This window comes from Oncorhynchus keta, chromosome 26 (assembly GCF_023373465.1).
Source record: "Oncorhynchus keta strain PuntledgeMale-10-30-2019 chromosome 26, Oket_V2, whole genome shotgun sequence".
NCBI classification, from domain to species: Eukaryota; Metazoa; Chordata; class Actinopteri; order Salmoniformes; family Salmonidae; genus Oncorhynchus; species Oncorhynchus keta.
In genome coordinates this window covers 42484004-42505255 of record NC_068446.1, presented here as the reverse complement: position 1 = coordinate 42505255, position 21252 = coordinate 42484004, and the positions used below count along the sequence as shown (strand labels likewise).

The 21252-nt window shown below is 41.3% G+C and overlaps 1 protein-coding gene across 1 annotated transcript; it reads left to right on the top strand.

Annotated features, from left to right (window-relative positions):
- The first annotated feature begins 323 nt into the window (after positions 1 to 323).
- On the top strand, positions 324 to 19844 carry LOC118377186 (vesicular glutamate transporter 2.1-like). Its single transcript, XM_052480946.1, has 11 exons — positions 324 to 993; positions 2818 to 3073; positions 3715 to 3833; positions 5272 to 5386; positions 12085 to 12259; positions 13041 to 13183; positions 13276 to 13425; positions 14913 to 15045; positions 17705 to 17815; positions 18759 to 18886; positions 19136 to 19844. Exons 1-11 carry the CDS (start codon positions 896 to 898, stop codon positions 19460 to 19462), a joined length of 1755 nt encoding a protein of 584 aa, XP_052336906.1. The 5' UTR covers positions 324 to 895; the 3' UTR covers positions 19463 to 19844.
- The last annotated feature ends 1408 nt before the right edge of the window (positions 19845 to 21252 follow it).

Sequence of the window (21252 nt, the reverse complement as noted above, 5' to 3'; positions counted from 1 at the left end):
CAGTCTATGACTAGGGTGGCTCCTGGAGTCTTTGACAATTTTCAGGGCCTTCCTCTAACACCGCCTGGTATAGAGTTCCTGGATGGCAGTAAGCTTGGCCCCGGTGATGTACTGGGTCGTACGCACTACCATCTGTAGTGCCTTGCGGTCGGAGGCCGAGCAGTTGCCATACCAGGCAGTGATGCAACCAGTCAGTCAACAATTATCATGTTTTAGTCACGAAGTGTGCACACTGAATGTAAATCAACCTTGCCAATATGAACACACCCCTGGTAAAGAGAGAAGAGTGTGCGCATGTGTTGTGTATCGCGCGCCACGGAGCGGAGCTGTCGACAGGTACACGACACAGCTGACTGGGCGCGCGCAGCCGTTCGCTCTCCGTGGTGCTGAACGTTCTCCTAACCGCTACCTGCCTCACTGTAGGTCGTCACGAAAGATAAGGGAGAGTGGAGCTTCTTCCACTGGAAAATAGCCATACAATAAGACTTTTCCGAATAATCATTGACGTTGTTTCTCTCATAATCTTATCATATCGTGGACACATTTCAAACGTTATCAAGAGGGTGATTTTTATATTTTTTATTTTAGCAATTGACTGGGATCTGTAGCCTACAAGATGGCACTGAATGGATGTACATTGCACAAGGCAAAGGAAGATTTATCAGACTGTTTTGTGACTGTGAACCCATACCATATCAGATTGGTCGCCTAATTCTGCAATATAATCGTTTTTTTTTTCTCAGCTCATTCAATACACCTGGCATTGGATGTCTAAACCTCGAGGCACATAAATTCGGATTTACATTTTACCGAATATGTTTAGCAATATTCCATATTTGAATTATTTATCGTAATATAAAAGAAATCGAGCAGAAATCAAGAAGAATTTGGAATCATGGAACCCGATCCCGAACCCGTTAAGCATCGGGCTTTCCCGCCCAGTAAAGAAGGGCTGAAGAAATTGGCTGGAAAGACCTTCGGTCATCTGTACAGGTAAAATAAGTAGCTCGAACCCTTCCCCCTTCCCTCTGTCTGCTTTTCACCTCCAATTACGGTAAAAAAAAAAAAAAAGCGTAAATAGGGAATTTAAATGTTAAATGTATATCCATATGTAATGCAGGTGTGAATTGCTTCCTGTCTCATCCAGGCAATGAGAAGAAAACATCTCACTAACACCCAAACCCCATGAGAAATAAAATCTCACTTGCACCAAAACCCCATGAGAAAATAAATCTCACTTGCAAATTGGTTGCTGTGATTCTGGACTATATTCAAAAGAGAAACCCCCCCCCACATATTTTTAGATTAATTATCAACAAGACAGGAAGTGGAAATGCACAATAATATCAGAGTGGTCGAATATTTAAGGATCAGTTATTTCCCGGGAGAGTGAGGGCTGTGTTTTAAATAATTAATGCATCAGAACGCGTCGTGACACAAGGGGTCGAGGATATCTGTTACATTATATATTCATCAGTATTAACCAAGATCGATCTGTTAAATATCAACTGTCTTTCTTCGTGGTCGTGTAAAATGCGACACTGCATTGGAAAATCAAGGAATGGATTTTTAAAGGAAAATACTCGATATATATAGGCTACCATGGTGATCACATTTCTTGTTTTTTCTAAATTCAGGTTTTTGATCGAATAATTTTAAAATGATAGAAAAACACGATCAATTCTAAATTGTCAGGATTGAAACACGTGACTTTCCAAAAGCATTATTTAGGCTAATTAATTTCGTTATTCGTGACTGAAAATAATGTGCTTTTCACTATAAAGATTGATGATTGATCGAAACAAAAATGGTAAAACACATATTCAACGGGAAGAGCTAATAAAAATGTTTTACATCGCGTTTTATTAGCAATCTATTTTTGAAACAGCTATTTTTTTTCTTACATGGTTAATTCATTATAGTGTTTCTATTCCCTGTGGTTGGAGGTGTTAACCATTCCACTGAATAGTAATGTCGTGATACATCACACAATACAATGTTGGCAGAAGACTCTTGGTTTTCCTATGCAATCTTATCTTATCACATCTATCGAATTTAGTAGCCCGTCATCTGTTATGATACATCTTACATTTTAATCTAATAAAATGCTAAACTCGATTTTAATACATTTAATTGGTTATCTTATTGAGCTCTCAGTATACCGACACAGACAGTCTATATGTAGCATACATGTACGTTCCGTGCTGTCTGTGTACTGCTGCAATGCGGTACGAAGGTCCTTTTATTGCATTCATTTAGCCAAGCTGTCGTTTTTTAGAACAGGTGGAATTTAAAACACTGAACGGAACATGGAACGGGAAAATGTCATCGTTTCACAAATAACATCAGCACTCTAACTCTTGATTTGCCCTTCAGAATAAAATTACTACAAATTTCCATGCAATTTTAAATTATGTTTCAATATTTGAAGAACGAGTAAAAAATATATATTTAAAAAATAATAATAATAATAATAAAATAGACAAACAGATGGTGATTCAGTCTAATTTAGAGAATAAACACTTTTTTTCACACCAATCCGAATGATCTTCAAAAATGTCCTTCAAAACATTCCAAATAAGTGGATATATCATTATTCTTTACCTTATAATACAACGAAATGTCTCCACTTTCTCGCCGTAGCCATCTATCTGGTGTTAATTAGCTTAGCTTTAAGGCCTATTCAATTTAAAAGCCAATGTGTTTGCCATATAACTTTTAAATAAGCCTGATAATTACAAGAATAGCCAGATATTTTTTTTAAAGGAAATACAGGATGTTATTAATAGTCCTACGGGTTCCTGTTTGGTCTAAAAGGGTGGTGGAGAAACGTCAGAAGACAGGTGAGGTGATCGAGTTAACGGAGGACGGCCGGCCCTCCGAGCAGCAGGAGAAGAAACCGCCTTTATGTGACTGCACGTGCTTCGGCCTCCCGCGCCGTTACATCATCGCCATCATGAGCGGCCTCGGATTCTGCATCTCCTTCGGCATCCGGTGTAACCTGGGCGTGGCTATCGTGGGCATGGTCAATAACAGTACCATACACAAGGATGGCAAGATCATCATCACAGAGGTGCCTAATCATATTTTTTTTGTAACGTCACAAATGACACCCTATTCCATACACAGTGAACTGGTTTTTACCAGAACCCTAGGGGCCCTCAAATGGAGCACTACTCCCTATGGGACTTGGTCAAAAGCAGTGCACTATATAGGCAGTGAATTGGTTGCCAATAGGAATGGGAACGATATGACCCAGTCCCCGCCCCCCTCTTCTTCTGCATCTGAGATAGCAAAGGCACGAGTTCTATTGAAGGAGTCATCCAACAAACAGACACCATAGCCCACATAAACCCTGCAGTCATCACGACTTTTATCATAGGCATAAAGTCTGCAAACTTAAATGAGCGAATTAATAGAGTTGGAATTCGAACTTTGATCCTTTTCCCCGCCCCTTTGTGTTGGCCTAAGCAACATTTCTTGTTGGAATGTCCCTTTAAGAATCCAAAGCCTGTATAACAGTATTACTCTATACCGTTCACACAAATTTTACTTGATAATGTTTATGAAAAAAAATAAGAGAACAATCAGGACATTGTTATGCACAATTTGGGGTTGCATGGTAGCCTAGTGGTTAGAGCGTTGGGCTAGTAGCTGTTGCAAGTTCAAATCCTCATCTGGTGTTTCTGTGTGTTATTGTTTCGTTTTGGGAAGAAAGCGAAGTTCAACTGGGATCCAGAGACGGTGGGGATGATCCACGGTTCATTCTTCTGGGGTTACATCGTCACACAAATACCCGGAGGGTGGATATGCTCACGACTGGCAGCAAACAGGTAAATGTCATCAGAAAAACATATGAAATAGTATAACATGTAACTGAAGTTTCTTTTGGGAAAAAAATCAATTAGGCCTAATACAGTTAATATATTATATTATATTCCTTTCTGTTCTATTCTATATACTTTCTGTTCTATTCTATATACGTTCTGTTCTATTCTATATACGTTCTGTTCTATTCTATATACGTTCTGTTCTATTCTATATACGTTCTATTCTATTATATATACGTTCTGTTCTATATACGTTCTATTCTATTCTATATACGTTCTGTTCTATTCTATATACGTTCTGTTCTATTCTATATACGTTCTGTTCTATTCTATATACGTTCTATTCTATTCTATATACTTTCTGTTCTATTCTAACTACGGTGAAACTTCACCACAGTTTTGTTCTGTTCTGTTCTAGTACTTTTTCCGTTGACATCTACCTGTGAGATGTATAACCAGAGTAACACCATTTCAGTTTAAAGCAGACACTTGTTAAAGCCAGATGTGTGTCAGACGGGTGGATTTAGCTGGTATCTCGGAGGAGGACTCTGACCTCGCGTCAGATATTGGGGATTCTATTAACGGCTGTGAGGCGTGCCTCCTCGTGCCTCCTCGTGATAATGAGCTCCCGCGGGACTACCGTGTCGAATATTTTTTTTTTTACTCGGTGGGAGGCATGGCAACGGGCAGTAGTAATGCCAGACATGTTATGTGCGTTCAAGTGTTCACAGATAGGACGAGATAAAAATGAACAAATAGGCCTATCAGTTTTATTTCCCAATTGTTGCTTTAAAATAAAATGTTCACATTTCATTAGACAATATTATAGGCTATATACACAACCATGCAAAATAATGTCTGTGGAAATAGGCGATATTCTGTTCTATAAATCGCCCTGGATAAGAGCGTCTGCTAAATGACTAAAATATACATGCATTTTATTGTATTCCTATCCACATTGAGACAGGATTGAGATGATAAATATTCTACTGGTTTAGTGTAATTCAGCAGGGACCGTCTCTAGTCTGTCCCATCTGAGCACCTTCTGCTGTGACAGTCTGTCCTCACCTTGTCATTCCACCCCCAAAACGACGCTTCAGCTGAAATTAACACATTTTATTTTGCGACATGTGCGACAGTTTTTTTTGTTCTTTCTTTTCTCATATCTTGATTATTTTATGTTTTAAATGTCCAGCATGATAGTTAGAACACATAGAACACATAGAGAGAAAATATTATTATTTTAGCTGTACATGAAATATGATAATAACGAAACCATTTTGTTGAACATAATTCAATGTCGGTCCATGTACAGTATTTTATGTCCACTTTGGTTTACAGCACAGTATTAATTCAATTGATATGCTAGGGCCAGCTAATGTATGGGATTGGGATTGGCTGATTTACAAATAGTATTTCCGTTGTTTCTCTTTGTTCGCAGAGTGTTCGGGCTGGCCATCTTCCTCACGTCCATCCTCAACATGCTCATCCCCTCCGCTGCCCGCGTGGACTATCGCTGCGTCATCTGTGTCCGCATACTACAAGGTCTGGTGGAGGTAAGACTGTGGGCTGCTGCCTGCTGATTGGTTGGTTTGGTCCTATATCACACACGTTTGTTTAACCTTCCAGTGAGGTCAGAACACTTCTTTCCCGAGGGAGACCTTGTCATTAATTATGCATATCAGCATTCAAATAAACCAATAGGTGTATACACATCAATAACACGAGAAAGGTCCACAAGACACATCTCCACTGCTAACAAAGATGCCTTTTCTGCTTCCTGTTGTGCATCAGTATTATTTCTATACTTTTGATGTTCATTCAAGATCATCACAGAGGTCACATGATTGGTATACCATATCACTAAAGCATTATATCTGGGGCGGCAGGGTAGCCTAGTGGTTAGAGCGTTGAACTAGTAACCGGAAGGTTCAAACCCCCGAGCTGACAAGGTACAAATCTGTCATTCTGCCCCTGAACAGGCAGTTCACCCACTGTTCCCGGGCTGTCATTGAAAATAAGAATGTGTTCTTAACTGACTTGCCCAGTTAAATAAAGGTAAAATAAAAAAATAAAAAATATCTGTGTACACAGATCATGCAAAATTCTATCTGTGTACCTTCATTCAATGTACTGTATGCTGTTTTTGGGAGGAAAAGCTCTTAGCTTACATTTACATTTAAGTCATTTAGCAGACGCTCTTATCCAGAGCGACTTACAAATTGGTGCATTCACCTTATGACATCCAGCTTCTGTCATACAAGCTTTAGAGCAAACAAGAAATATACCTGGGGAAATGTGGGGGGAGAGATGTAGGGTTGTTCACATATAAAGACAGATAACAGAAGAAAGGAAACTCACGTGATGCCATCCTCAAATCAAATCACACCAAATAGAGAAGGAAAAGGAGGATGTAGCAGCGCTGAAGGCCCACTGTCAGACTGAAGGACCACTGTCAGACTGACCACTATCAGACTGACCACTATCAGACTGACCACTATCAGACTGAAGGACCACTATCAGACTGACCACTATCAGACTGAAGGACCACTATCAGACTGACCACTATCAGACTGACCACTATCAGACTGAAGGACCACTATCAGACTGACCACTATCAGACTGAAGGACCACTATCAGACTGACCACTATCAGACTGACCACTATCAGACTGAAGGACCACTGTCAGACTGAAGGACCACTATCAGACTGACCACTATCAGACTGAAGGACCACTATCAGACTGACCACTATCAGACTGAAGGACCACTATCAGACTGACCACTGTCAGACTGACCACTGTCAGACTGAAGGACCACTGTCAGACTGACCACTATCAGACTGACCACTATCAGACTGAAGGACCACTGTCAGACTGAAGGACCACTATCAGACTGACCACTATCAGACTGAAGGACCACTATCAGACTGACCACTATCAGACTGAAGGACCACTATCAGACTGACCACTGTCAGACTGACCACTGTCAGACTGAAGGACCACTGTCAGACTGACCACTATCAGACTGAAGGACCACTGTCAGACTGACCACTATCAGACTGAAGGACCACTATCAGACTGACCACTATCAGACTGACCACTATCAGACTGAAGGACCACTGTCAGACTGAAGGACCACTATCAGACTGAAGGACCACTATCAGACTGAAGGACCACTGTCAGACTGAAGGACCACTGTCAGACTGAAGGACCACTATCAGACTGACCACTATCAGACTGAAGGACCACTATCAGACTGAAGGACCACTATCAGACTGAAGGACCACTATCAGACTGAAGGACCACTATTGGACTGAAGGACCACTATCAGACTGACCACTATCAGACTGAAGGACCACTATCAGACTGACCACTGTCAGACTGAAGGACCACTGTCAGACTGAAGGACCACTATCAGACTGACCACTATCAGACTGAAGGACCACTATCAGACTGACCACTATCAGACTGACCACTATCAGACTGAAGGACCACTATCAGACTGAAGGACCACTGTCAGACTGAAGGACCGATATCAGACTGAAGGACCACTATCAGACTGACCACTATCAGACTGACCACTATCAGACTGAAGGACCACTATCGGACTGAAGGACCACTATCAGACTGAAGGACCACTATCGGACTGAAGGACCACTATTGGACTGAAGGACCACTATCGGACTGAAGGACCACTATCAGACTGACCACTATCAGACTGAAGGACCACTATCAGACTGAAGGACCACTATCAGACTGAAGGACCACTATCAGACTGAAGGACCACTATCAGACTGAAGGACCACTATCGGACTGAAGGACCACTATCAGACTGAAGGACCACTGTCAGACTGAAGGACCACTATCAGACTGAAGGACCACTGTCAGACTGAAGGACCACTATCAGACTGAAGGACCACTATCAGACTGACCACTATCAGACTGAAGGACCACTATCAGACTGAAGGACCGATATCAGACTGACCACTATCAGACTGAAGGACCACTATCAGACTGACCACTATCAGACTATCAGACTATCAGACTATCCATCCCTCTATCCCTCCATCCTTCCATTCCTCCATCCCTCCATTCCTCCATCCTTTCATCCCTCCATCCCTCCATCTATCCATCTATCCAGCCCTCCAGCCCTCCATCCCTCCATCCCTCCATCCTTCCATCCCTCCATCCCTCCATCTATCCATCTCTCTATCCCTCCATCCCTCCATCCCTCCATCCCTCCATCCCTCCATCCCTCCATCCCTCTATCCCTCCATCCTTCCATCCCTTCATCCTTCCATCCCTCCATCCTTCCATCCCTCCATCTCTCCATCCCTCCATCCCTCCATCCTTCTATCCCTCCATTCCTCCATCCTTCCATCCCTCCATCTATCCATCTCTCTATCCCTCCATCCCTTCATCCCTCCATCTCTCTATCCCTCCATCCCTCATCCCTCCATCCCTCTATCCCTCCATCCCTCCATTCCTCCATCCTTCCATCCCTCCATCCCTCCATCTATCCATCTCTCCATCCATCTCTCTATCCCTCCATCCCTCCATCCCTTCATCCCTCCATCCTTCAATCCCTCCATTCCTCCATCCCTCCATCTCTATCCCTCCATCTCTCTATCCCTCCATCCCTCCATCTCTCTATCCCTCTATCCATTCATCTCTCTATCCCTCCATCCCTCCAGCTCTCCATCTATCCATCTCTCCATCCCTCCATCCCTCCATCCCTTCATCCCGCCATCCCTCCATCCCTCCATCTCTCCATCTCTCCATCCCGCCATCCCTCCATCCTTCCATCCCTCCATCCCTCCATCTCTCCATCTCTCCATCCCTCCATCCCTCCATCCCTCCATCCCTCCATCCTTCCATCCCTCCATCCCTCCATCTCTCCATCCCTCCATCCCTCCATCTCTCCATCCCTCCATCCCTCCATCCCTCCATCCCTCCATCTCTCCATCCCTCCATCTCTCCATCCCTCAATGGAGAAACAGAAGCAGTCTGTGTCTGTGCTCCGTCCTCCCTTGTGCATCGACTTCTTACTGCAAATTAAACATTAGCATTTCAGGGTGACTCCCACAGCAGGCCCAAGCAATTTGTGTCTATCAATAGTTGATTGTGTGCCACTTAGTGAGTAATTGAAAATTTATGGGAGCAATTCTCTTTTTGTGTTGAAGTAGGATCGTTAGCTTGAATCTGCCCTGGCTGCCTCAGTCTCAGGTCGCGTCTGAAATGGCACTCTATTCCATATATAGGCTCAAATGGTACTCTATTCCACATAGAGTCTCAAATGGCACTCTATTCCATATATAGTCTCAAAATGGTACTCTATTCCATATAGAGTCTCAAATGGTGCTCTATTCCATATAGAGTCTCAAATGGTACTCTATTCCATATATAGGCTCAAATGGTACTCTATTCCACATAGAGTCTCAAATGGCACTCTATTCCATATATAGTCTCAAAATGGTACTCTATTCCATATAGAGTCTCAAATGGTGCTCTATTCCATATAGAGTCTCAAATGGTACTCTATTCCATATATAGTCTCAAATGGTACTCTATTCCATATAGAGTCTCAAATGGTACTCTATTCCATATAGAGTCTCAAATGGTACTCTATTCCATATATAGTCTCAAATGGTATTCTATTCCATATAGTCTCAAATGGTACTCTATTCCATATATAGTCTCAAATGGCGGCTTTTCCATAGTCTCAAATGGTACTCAATCCATATAGAGTCTCAAATGGTGCTCTATTCCATATATAGTCTCAAATTGTATTCTATTCCATATAGTCTCAAATGGTACTCTATTCCATATATAGTCTCAAATGGTATTCTATTCCATATAGTCTCAAATGGTACTCTATTCCATATATAGTCTCAAATGGCGGCTTTTCCATAGTCTCAAATGGTACTCAATCCATATATAGTCTCACATGGCACTTTGTTCCATATGTAGTCTCAAATGGTACTCTATTCCATATATAGTCTCAAATGGTACTCTATTCCATATATAGTCTCAAATGCCATTCTATTCCATATAGTCTCAAAAGGTACTCTATTCCATATAGAGTCTCAAATGGTACTCTATTCCATATAGAGTCTCAAATGGTACTCTATTCCATATATAGTCTCAAATGGTATTCTATTCCATATAGTCTCAAATGGTACTCTATTCCATATATAGTCTCAAATGGCACTCTATTCCATATAGTCTCAAATGGTACTCTATTCCATATATAGTCTCAAATGGCACTCTATTCCATATAGTCTCAAATGGTACTCTATTCCATATATAGTCTCAAATTGCATTCTATTCCATATAGTCTCAAATGGTACTCTATTCCATATATAGTCTCAAATTGTATTCTATTCCATATAGTCTCAAATGGCACTCTATTCCATATAGTCTCAAATGGCACTCTATTCCATATAGTCTCAAATGGCACTCTATTCCATATATAGTCTCAAATTGCATTCTATTCCATATAGTCTCAAATGGTACTCTATTCCATATATAGTCTCAAATTGTATTCTATTCCATATAGTCTCAAATGGTACTCTATTCCATATATAGTCTCAAATGGCACTCTATTCCATATAGTCTCAAATGGTACTCTATTCCATATATAGTCTCAAATGGTATTCTATTCCATATAGTCTCAAATGGTACTCTATTCCATATATAGTCTCAAATGGCACTCTATTCCATATAGTCTCAAATGGTACTCTATTCCATATATAGTCTCAAATTGCATTCTATTCCATATAGTCTCAAATGGTACTCTATTCCATATATAGTCTCAAATTGTATTCTATTCCATATAGTCTCAAATGGCACCCGATTCCATATGTATTCTTAAATGGCACTTTGTTCCATATAGAGTCTCAAATGGCACCCTATTCCATATATATATTATTCCCTAAGCAGTGCACTACTTTGACCAGGGTCGAATAGGCTGCCATTTAACACAGTCCCACCTCAACCCATTTATCCAGAGTAGGACTGTTCAGCTCAGATGTGTCGTGTCAGTTTATTTTAAGATAAGACATGATAATCTTCCTTGTATTTGACTAATGAGAAAAACTGTCCGCTCAGTTGTCAGTGCCGTTTACAAACACCGACTCATCCCAATCGGATTTATTACTGGATATTTGTTTGATGATATTAAATCCTATTTGGTTAAGTCATTTGGAAATGATCCTCGTCGGCGAAATAACACAGACACTGGAACGAGGAACTCTGCCTAGAAGGCCAGCATCCCAGAGTCACCTCTTCACTGTTGACGTTGAGACTGGACAGAGGAACTCTGCCTAGAAGGCCAGCATCCCAGAGTCACCTCTTCACTGTTGACGTTGAGACTGGACAGAGGAACTCTGCCTAGAAGGCCAGCATCCCAGAGTCACCTCTTCACCGTTGACATTGAGACTGGTGTTTTGCAGATACTATATAATGAAGCTGCCAGTTGAGGACTTGTGAGGCGTCTGTTTCTCAAACTAGGCACTCTAATGTACTTGTCCTCTTGCTCAGTTGTGCACCAGGAACTCCCACTCCTCTTTCTATTCTGGTTAGAGTCAGGTTGCGCTGTTCTGTGAAGGGAGTAGTGCAAAGTGTTGTACCAGATCTTCAGTTTCTCACATGGAAAAGCCTTCAGTTTCTCAGAACAAGAATAGACTGACAAGTTTCAGAACAAGATTACAGGCCATTCTGAGCCTGTAATCGAACCCACAAATGCTGATGCTCCAGATTCTCAAGGCCAGTTTTAATGCTTCTTTAATAAGCACAACAGTTTTCAGCTGTGCTAACATAATTGCAAAAGGGTTTTCTAATGATCAATTAGCCTTTTTAAAATGATAAACTTGGATTAGCTAACACAGCGTACCATTGGAACACAGTAATGAAGGTTGCTGATAATGGGCCTCTGTACGCCTATGTAGATATTCCATTTAAAAAATCAGCTGTTTCCAGCTACAATAGTCATTTACAACATTAACAATGTCTACACTGTATTTCTGATCAATTTGATGTTATTTCAATGGACAAAAAAAATGTGCTTTTCTTTCAAAAACAAGGACATTTCTAAGTGACCCCAAACTTTTGAACGGTAGTGTATGTATAATATAATATAATATATCCTATACTCTGTGTTCCTCCATAGGGAATGACCTACCCAGCCTGTCATACCACACTATAATGTATATATGTATAATATAACATATCATATACTCTGTTCCTCCGTAGGGAGTGACCTACCCTGCCTGTCATGGCATCTGGAGTAAGTGGGCCCCACCACTGGAGAGGAGTCGTCTGGCCACCACCTCATTCTGTGGATCCTATGCTGGTGCCGTGATAGCCATGCCTCTGGCTGGGATCTTGGTCCAGTACTCTGGCTGGTCCTCCGTCTTCTATCTGTACGGTAGGTTCATCACCTGGAAAACAGTGGAAAACAGTGGCACTGAGTGGACTATCCTGGCTAAATCACCGTCCATAGTTATTCTTAGAGTAGCTACATCTGTCATAGGGGGATCCTTTTTGAGACAAGATTGTCTATTTTACTTTATTTGTGTCTGTTGACTAGGAAATCAGGAATAAACCATAAATATCCATATACCTCATATTTTATTAATCAGATTTACAGTAATATAACTCTCTCTCTCTCTCTCTCTCTCTCTCTCTCTCTCTCTCTCTCTCTCTCTCTCTCTCTCTCTCTCTCTCTCTCTCTCTCTCTCTCTCTCTCTCTCTCTCTCTCTCTCTCTCTCTCTCTCTCTCTCTCTGTCTCTGTCTCTGTCTCTCTCTCTCTCTCTCTCTCTCTCTCTCTCTCTCTCTCTCTCTCTCTCTGTCTCTGTCTCTGTCTCTCTCTCTCTGTCTCTCTCTCTCTCTCTCTGTCTCTGTCTCTGTCTCTGTCTCTCTCTCTCTCTCTCTCTCTGTCTCTCTGTCTCGCTCTGTCTGTCTCTCTCTCTCTCGCTCTGTCTCTCTCGCTCTGTCTCTGTCTCGCTCTGTCTCTCTGTCTCTGTCTCTCTCTCTCTCTCTGCTCTGTCTCTCTCGCTCTGTCTCTCTGTCTCGCTCTGTCTGTCTCTCTCTCTCTCGCTCTGTCTCTGTCTCGCTCTGTCTCTCTGTCTCGCTCTCTCTCTCTCTCTCTCGCTCTGTCTCTCTGTCTCGCTCTGTCTCTCTGTCTCTGTCTCGGTCTCTCGCTCTAGGCTGCTTTGGGATGTTCTGGTACATGTTCTGGATCCTGGTGTCCTATGAGAGCCCAGAGGTTCACCCCACCATCACCGCTGAGGAGAGACGTTACATCGAGGAGAGCATCGGAGAGGGTCAAGAACTATTCGGTCCTGCTAGCGTGAGTTCTCCTCCTTCTCCTCCTCTTCTCCTCTTCTCCACCTATCCAACTAACTGACACGTGTTCTGCTATACACAACTATGGCTCTGCAGAAATACAAGACTCCATGGAGGAAGTTCTTCACCTCAATGCCCGTCTATGCTATCATCGTGGCCAACTTCTGCAGGAGCTGGACTTTCTACCTGCTCCTCATCAGCCAGCCGGCCTACTTCGAGGAGGTGTTCGGCTTCGAGATCAGCAAGGTAAAAGGATGAGCCGTTCACTCACAATGCCAGCCAGGTGTGAATAGTTGGCTTGATTTGTGTAAGACGTAACCGGGGCAGACAAAACTCATCAGACATTCTAATAAAAAATATATATCCGTTGTGTCATATGTACATCACTTGGCATATCAGCTTTACTGAGTACCCATGTTGGATTTAATTTCCATTTCGTAACTTTGAGGGTAAAATGTCCTCTAGACACCAAACACAGATACATCCTGGTCCGCGTCCTAAATAGTATCCTATTGGCCCGACTATATTTAACCAGGGCTCTGATCAAAAGTAGCGCACTACGTAGTAAATAGCGTTTCATTTTGGACGCAGACGATATAACTCAGGCTGGTCTGACAAGTGTAATAATTCAGATGCTGGGTGTATCTCTGGCTCTCTTGTGGATCAGGGTGTGAATTATAGCCTCGGTGTGATATTTGGAGTCAGTGGTGGTCAAAGGGGAGTAGGAAGACGTGTTCTGGGACAATCACTGTTTTGATTTAAGAGGTGTAGCTTGAAATATGATATCTCTCTTTTCTCCTCCCTCTGCACCCTGCACCATTACTGTTATCATGATACGTCATGACATGAAGACGTGTTCTGGGACAATCACTGTTTTGATTTAACATCATGACATCATGACACATAATGACATCATGACAGCATGGCATCGTGACATCATGATACATCATGACATTATGATACATCATGACATCATGACATCATGACAGTATGGCATCGTGACATCATGATACATCATGACATTATGATACATCATGACATCATGACATCATGACATAATGACATCATGACATCATGATACATCATGACATTATGATACATCATGACATCATGACATCATGACAGTATGACATCATGACATCATGATACATCATGACATTATGATACATCATGACATAATGACATCATGACAGTATGGCATCGTGACATCATAACATCATGATACATCATGACATTATGATACATCATGACATAATGACATCATGACAGTATGGCATCGTGACATCATGATACATCATGACATTATGATACATCATGACATAATGACATCATGACAGTATGGCATCGTGACATCATGACATCATGATACATGGGAACACATCAAGGCCATGAATGACAAACTAATCTGCGTTTGAAAGATCTCAACACAGAACAACATACAAGGAGAATTTGCGCACATGTTGGAAACAGACTTCTGAAATTAACTTTGACCCATAATAAATATGTATCTGGATAGACCATATAATGGGTTGTCAGTTTTGGCATTGACTGCCATGTTGATGTTAATTGCAGTCAGCTTGAAGGTTGAAATGTTTATGGTTCACTGTATGTGTTGTCAGGTGTTAATGCTGTAGGCACCTCCACACTTACTGAGGACCATCATAAAGCCCTTTAATGTTATTGTTATTGTTTATATTAATTGTTGATGTTGATGTTGATGTTTGCGTTGTCAGGTGGGCATGGTGTCGGCCCTGCCTCACTTGGTGATGACCATCATCGTGCCCATCGGAGGACAGCTGGCTGACTGGCTACGCACCAGAAACATCCTGTCTACTACCACCGTCAGGAAGATCATGAACTGTGGAGGTGAGGGCTACATAAGGACCTCATAAGGGCTACATAAAGACCTCATAAGCGCTACATAAGGACTTCATAAGGGCTACATAGAGATTTCATAAGGGCTACATAAGGACCTCATAAGGGCTACATAGAGATTTCATAAGGGCTACATAAGGACCTCATAAGGGCTACATAGAGATTTCATAAGGGCTACATAGAGATTTCATAAGGGCTACATAGAGATTTCATAAGGGCTACATAAGGACTTCATAAGGGCTACATAAGGACTTCATAAGGGCTACATAGAGATTTCATAAGGGCTACATAGAAAACTGTGTAACACATTCATAATCTGTACAGATCATCCTGTCAACTTCCATCGTCATGGTCTGGAAGATCATGAACTGCGGAGATAAAGATGAACTACATAAGGACTTCATAACACATGCATAACCTATACATAACACATTCCTAACCTGTTCATATCACATTGTAGACTGTAGGTCACCAAGGATAATAACTAGACTGTAGGTCACCAAGGATAATAACTAGACTGTAGGTCACCAAGGATATTAACTAGACTGTGGGTCACCAAGGATAATAACTAGACTGTAGGTCACCTAGGATAATAACTAGACTGTAGGTCACCAAGGATAATAACTAGGCTGTAGGTCACCAAGGATAATAACTAGACTGTAGGTCACCAAGGATAATAACTAGACTGTAGGTCACCAAGGATAATAACTAGACTGTAGGTCACCAAGGATAATAACTAGACTGTAGGTCACCAAGGATAATAACTAGACTGTAGGTCACCAAGGATATTAACTAGACTGTGGGTCACCAAGGATAATAACTAGACTGTAGGTCACCAAGGATAATAACTAGACTGTAGGTCACCAAGGATAATAACTAGACTGTAGGTCACCAAGGATAATAACTAGACTGTAGGTCACCAAGGATAATAACTAGACTGTAGGTAACCAAGGATAATAACTAGACTGTAGGTCACCAAGGATATTAACTAGACGGTAGGTCACCAAGGATAATAACTAGACTGTAAGTCACCAAGGATAATAATTAGACTGTAGGTCACCAAGGATAATAACTAGACTGTAGGTCACCAAGGATAATAACTAGACTGTAGGTCACCAAGGATAATAACTAAGCTGTAGGTCACCAAGGATAATAACTAGACTGTAAGTCACCAAGGATAATAACTAGACTGTAGGTCACCAAGGATAATAACTAGACTGTAGGTCACCAATTATAATAATTAGACTGTAGATAATAAAGGATAATAACTAGACTGTAGGTCACCAAGAATAATAACTAGACTGTAGGTCACCAAGGATAATAACTAGACTGTAGGTCACCAAGGATAATAACTAGACTGTAGGTCACCAATTATAATTATTAGACTGTAGATAATAAAGGATAATAACTAGACTGTAGGTCACCAAGGATAATAACTAGACTGTAGGTCACCAAGGATAATAACTAGACTGTAGGTCACCAAGGATAATAACTAGACTGTAGGTCACCAAGGATAATAACTAGACTGTAGGTCACCAAGGATAATAACTAGGCTGTAGGTCACCAAGGATAATAACTAGACTGTAGGTCACCAAGGATAATAACTAGACTGTAGGTCACCAAGGCTAATAACTAGACTGTAGGTCACCAAGGATAATAACTAGACTGTAGGTCACCAAGGATAATAACTAGACTGTAGGTCACCAAGGATAATAACTAGACTGTAGGTCACCAAGGATATTAACTAGACTATGGGTCACCAAGGATAATAACTAGACTGTAGGTCACCAAGGATAATAACTAGACTGTAGGTCACCAAGGATAATAACTAGACTGTAGGTCACCAAGGATAATAACTAGACTGTAGGTCACCAAGGATAATAACTAAGCTGTAGGTCACCAAGGATAATAACTAGACTGTAAGTCACCAAGGATAATAACTAGACTGTAGGTCACCAAGGATAATAACTAGACTGTAGGTCACCAAGGATAATAACTAGACTGTGGGTCACCAAGGATAATAACTAGACTGTAGGTCACCAAGGATAATAACTAGACTGTAGGTCACCAAGGATAATAACTAGACTGTAGGTCACCAAGGATATTAACTAGACTATGGGTCACCAAGGATAATAACTAGGCTGTAGGTCATCAAGGATAATAACTAGACTGTGGGTCACCAAGGATAATAACTAGACTGTAGGTCACCAAGGATAATAACTAGACTGTAGGTCACCAATGATAATAACTACACTGTAGGTCACCTAGGATAATAACTAGACTGTAGGTCACCAAGGATAATAACTAGACTGTAGGTCACCAAGGATATTAACTAGACTGTGGGTCACCAAGGATAATAACTAGACTGTAGGTCACCTAGGATAATAACTAGACTGTAGGTCACCAAGGATAATAACTAGGCTGTAGGTCACCAAGATGCATACTAACTATAATAGGGTTTTCCTTTACTCTTGCTTGCACTGAGTTGGCAGATAGTGACTTGTTTTTAAGAGGCTTTTTCACACAAAGGTTGTTGATAAGAGGTTGTTTTACTACACCTATTGTAGTTAAATGCACTGATTGAAAGTCACTTTGGATAAAAGAGTATCTGCTAAATGACTACAATGTGTTGTTGTTGCCTGGTGTGTAGGGTTTGGAATGGAGGCCACTCTGCTCCTCGTGGTTGGTTTCTCTCACACCAAGGGTGTGGCCATCTCTTTCCTGGTCATGGCTGTGGGCTTCAGTGGCTTCGCTATATCAGGTGAGTCGTCGAACATCTTACAGATTTTGTAAACAATTAAATGTTCAAGTTGAACACTCTCTTTTAGGCCCGGGATTTAATTATGTTCCGAGCTTTTGTCGGCTGTGCACCTTTTAAAGCTAATATTTCGGCGTTCACTGTACTAAATAAACAAAAGCCAACTTAAACAATTGCCTAATCAGTGTTATTCTGTGAGTTGAGTGGACAAGAATTTGCATTAATGTGGTTTGTTTGTTTACTCAACAAACTCTGCTCGAAGTGAGCTAAATTTGAACAAGCTTGTTGAGTAGAATTACAAATTCATGTTTGCTCCAAACAACTCACTTCATTATTCTATTTCACAGCATGGTCTATTGCAGGTTCATTTTCATAATTGCTTGTTTCAGTAAATAGCTTTTCCAGTTTAAATGATTTAGGTAGTCTCAATAGTCAATCTTCCCTACTCCAGCAGTCATTCTCAATGCAGGTTGCCGATGATTAAAAGTTTAAATTGTTGGCATTACACACGACTTTGCAAGCCAGCATAATGTTTCTTGCCGGTATGATATGGCCTGTAAACCAGGAGTTTCAGACCACTGTGTTAGGGTGTAACTGAACCCTCAAATAAAGGTCTTCTGATATACTGTACGGTATATAATGTTGTGTCATAAACGTTTTAAATGTAAAGATAACAATGTTACATATTCACTTGGACGCTCGCTTGGTGAACGCTACAGGACTGAAAGGCACTGAATACAACAACCATGTCTCTGTCACTTAACAAACACATTCAACGTGTAGTAACTACAATTTGCTCTAAAGGCACACTGGGAAATATGCAAATAAGGTCAAATATATTACCTGGTTGAATTGTGTATTGACTCAACCTAAAATTCAGATTTTAAATCACATATACTGACTGTTGATCTTCTTGACCATTTTCATAAAACAATGTATTTTGTAGGTTTCAATGTGAACCACCTGGATATCGCCCCTCGCTATGCCAGTATCCTGATGGGTATATCTAACGGTGTGGGAACCCTGTCAGGGATGGTGTGCCCACTCATCGTGGGGGCCATGACCAAAAACAAGGTACACATTCAGTTTCAGGAAGCTCGTTTTTTTTGGGGGGGGTTAACAGTTAAGTGTTCTACTAGTTCCAACTGATTAACTACAATATACCACTATAATTGTTATGGTTTACCAAATATAGACAAAGTATGTTCCTTCACTCCAACAAAGGTTCATGTTCAAGTTTATTTATCTTGTTATAAACACTTTTGAAATCTTACTCACCGGAGCTCCCATTTCCTGTGTTCTGGCATCACTTCCTGTCTCTAGACTCGAGAGGAATGGCAATGGGTGTTCCTCATCGCTGCCCTGGTTCACTACGGAGGGGTCATCTTCTACGGGATCTTTGCTTCAGGCGAGAAGCAGCCGTGGGCCGACCCGGAGCTGACCAGCGACGAGAAGTGTGGCTTCATCGATGAGGACGAGCTGGCAGAGGAGACGGGTGACATCACACAGGGCTACAGTGGTGGCATGGCGGCAGTAGGCGCAGGGAAGAGTTACGGGGCCACTACAACTGGGCTCAACGGGGGCTGGGTGGCACCAGACAGCTGGGAGAATGTAGAGGAGGAACCAGCTGGGCAGACCTGGGCAGATTGAGACTACTCATAGAACAGGGCCGTGTGTATCGAGTGTATCAGCGCAGAAGTGCAGATTTTTGGATCATGTTTTGCCTTTTATATCATAATAAATAATATTAGGTGGCTGATCCTAGATCAGCTATTCTACTCTGAGATGCTTGATACATATGGCCCCAGATATAATCATGTTATGGCAGCGGTGGGGGTGTTCTAGCCTGGTTTCTGATCTGTTTGTGCTGTCTTGCCAATGCCTACAATGACTATAGACCACTGCTACAATGACCACGGCACAAACAGATCTGGGGACCAGGCTAGGGTAGTTCACCCACTAAAAGAGAGAGAGAGAGAGAGAGAGAGAGAGAGAGAGAGAGAGAGAGAGAGAGAGAGAGAGAGAGAGAGAGAGAGAGAGAGAGAGAGAGAGAGAGAGAGAGGGAGGGAGGGAGAGAGAGAGGGAGAGAGAGAGAGAGGGAGAGAGAGAGAGAGAGAGGGAGAGAGAGAGAGAGAGAGAGAGAGAGGGAGAGAGGGAGAGAGAGAGAGAGAGAGAGAGAGAGAGAGAGAGAGAGAGAGAGAGAAAGAGAGAGAGAGAGAGAGAAATGCCATTGTGGTTTGCACAAATTAGCATAAAAAATTAGATACTGTATGTAAAATATTTACGTATATTGAGAAAGAAATAATAATAATAATAATAATAATAAAATCACACGTTGGTTCCACACAAGCAGGTTAAAATATCAGTGTAAAATATATTTCCAGTTATATAATCCCCATGTCGCACATCTAGAGCCTTCGATCCTAGCGGTTTAAGGGCAACGGTAGGCCTAGTTATTATACCTTCAAGGCTCCCTAACCTCATTACAAATGTACTTGAAACAACAAACGAGCCAGATATGGTGAACGTCATAGGTCTATAAAACCCTTGTCTGAAATATCACTTCCTGATTGCACTGATACTGTAAGTATTAAAAAAAAAAAAAAAAAAAAAAAAAACGTTAAAAAAAAACTAGATATTATTATATTTCTTATCAATGGCGTTTTATGTACTTTATAGATATACTGTTTCTGTGAGACTATTGTGGATTTGGGTCGTCGATCTGTGTGACAAATTGATGTAAAAAGGCCATATTTTTCACGGACATAATCTTTTCAGGGAGTTGTATGATCCGCTTACAAAACAAAGTCTTGTTCTTGAGCAAGGCCTAAACAACTAAGGAAAAGACTTAAACTAGTGTGTGTGTGCGTGCGTGCGTGCGTGTGTGCGTGCGTGCGTGTGTGTGTGTGTAAAACTCAGTGTAATATTTATATGTGCGTTGTTGCATGAATTTGCTCAAATAGATGTTTCTGATACAGCTTTATCATAGCCACTGATAGTCCCCATCCCTTTCACTGCTATATTTTGAAATAATATGTCTAGTACCATACCAGTGATAACATGGACTTTTATGTTCATATGTTCATATATATGTTCATATATGGTATTCATGAGAGATTTTTAAAAAAATATATAGAAATATATAATGATTGCACTATAAGCACAGAATTACACTAGAATGAACATTGGCACCCTGGCATCATGACAACAGGGTGGCCATCTTTGACTGCTATTGTGTTTCTACGTGTGAAGGAGAACTTTTCTCTCAAGGGCATCATTGATTGAGCAACTGTGTTTGATGTGCATTGCAATAATTCCCCCATGTAACGGTTGCTACTACCCATCCAGTTTCTGTTCCATAAACTAGTGTAACACTGGCTTGCTGCATCAAACTAGTTATTTTTTTGTGGGGGAGTTGTCATAAAGATTAAAAGAGAATA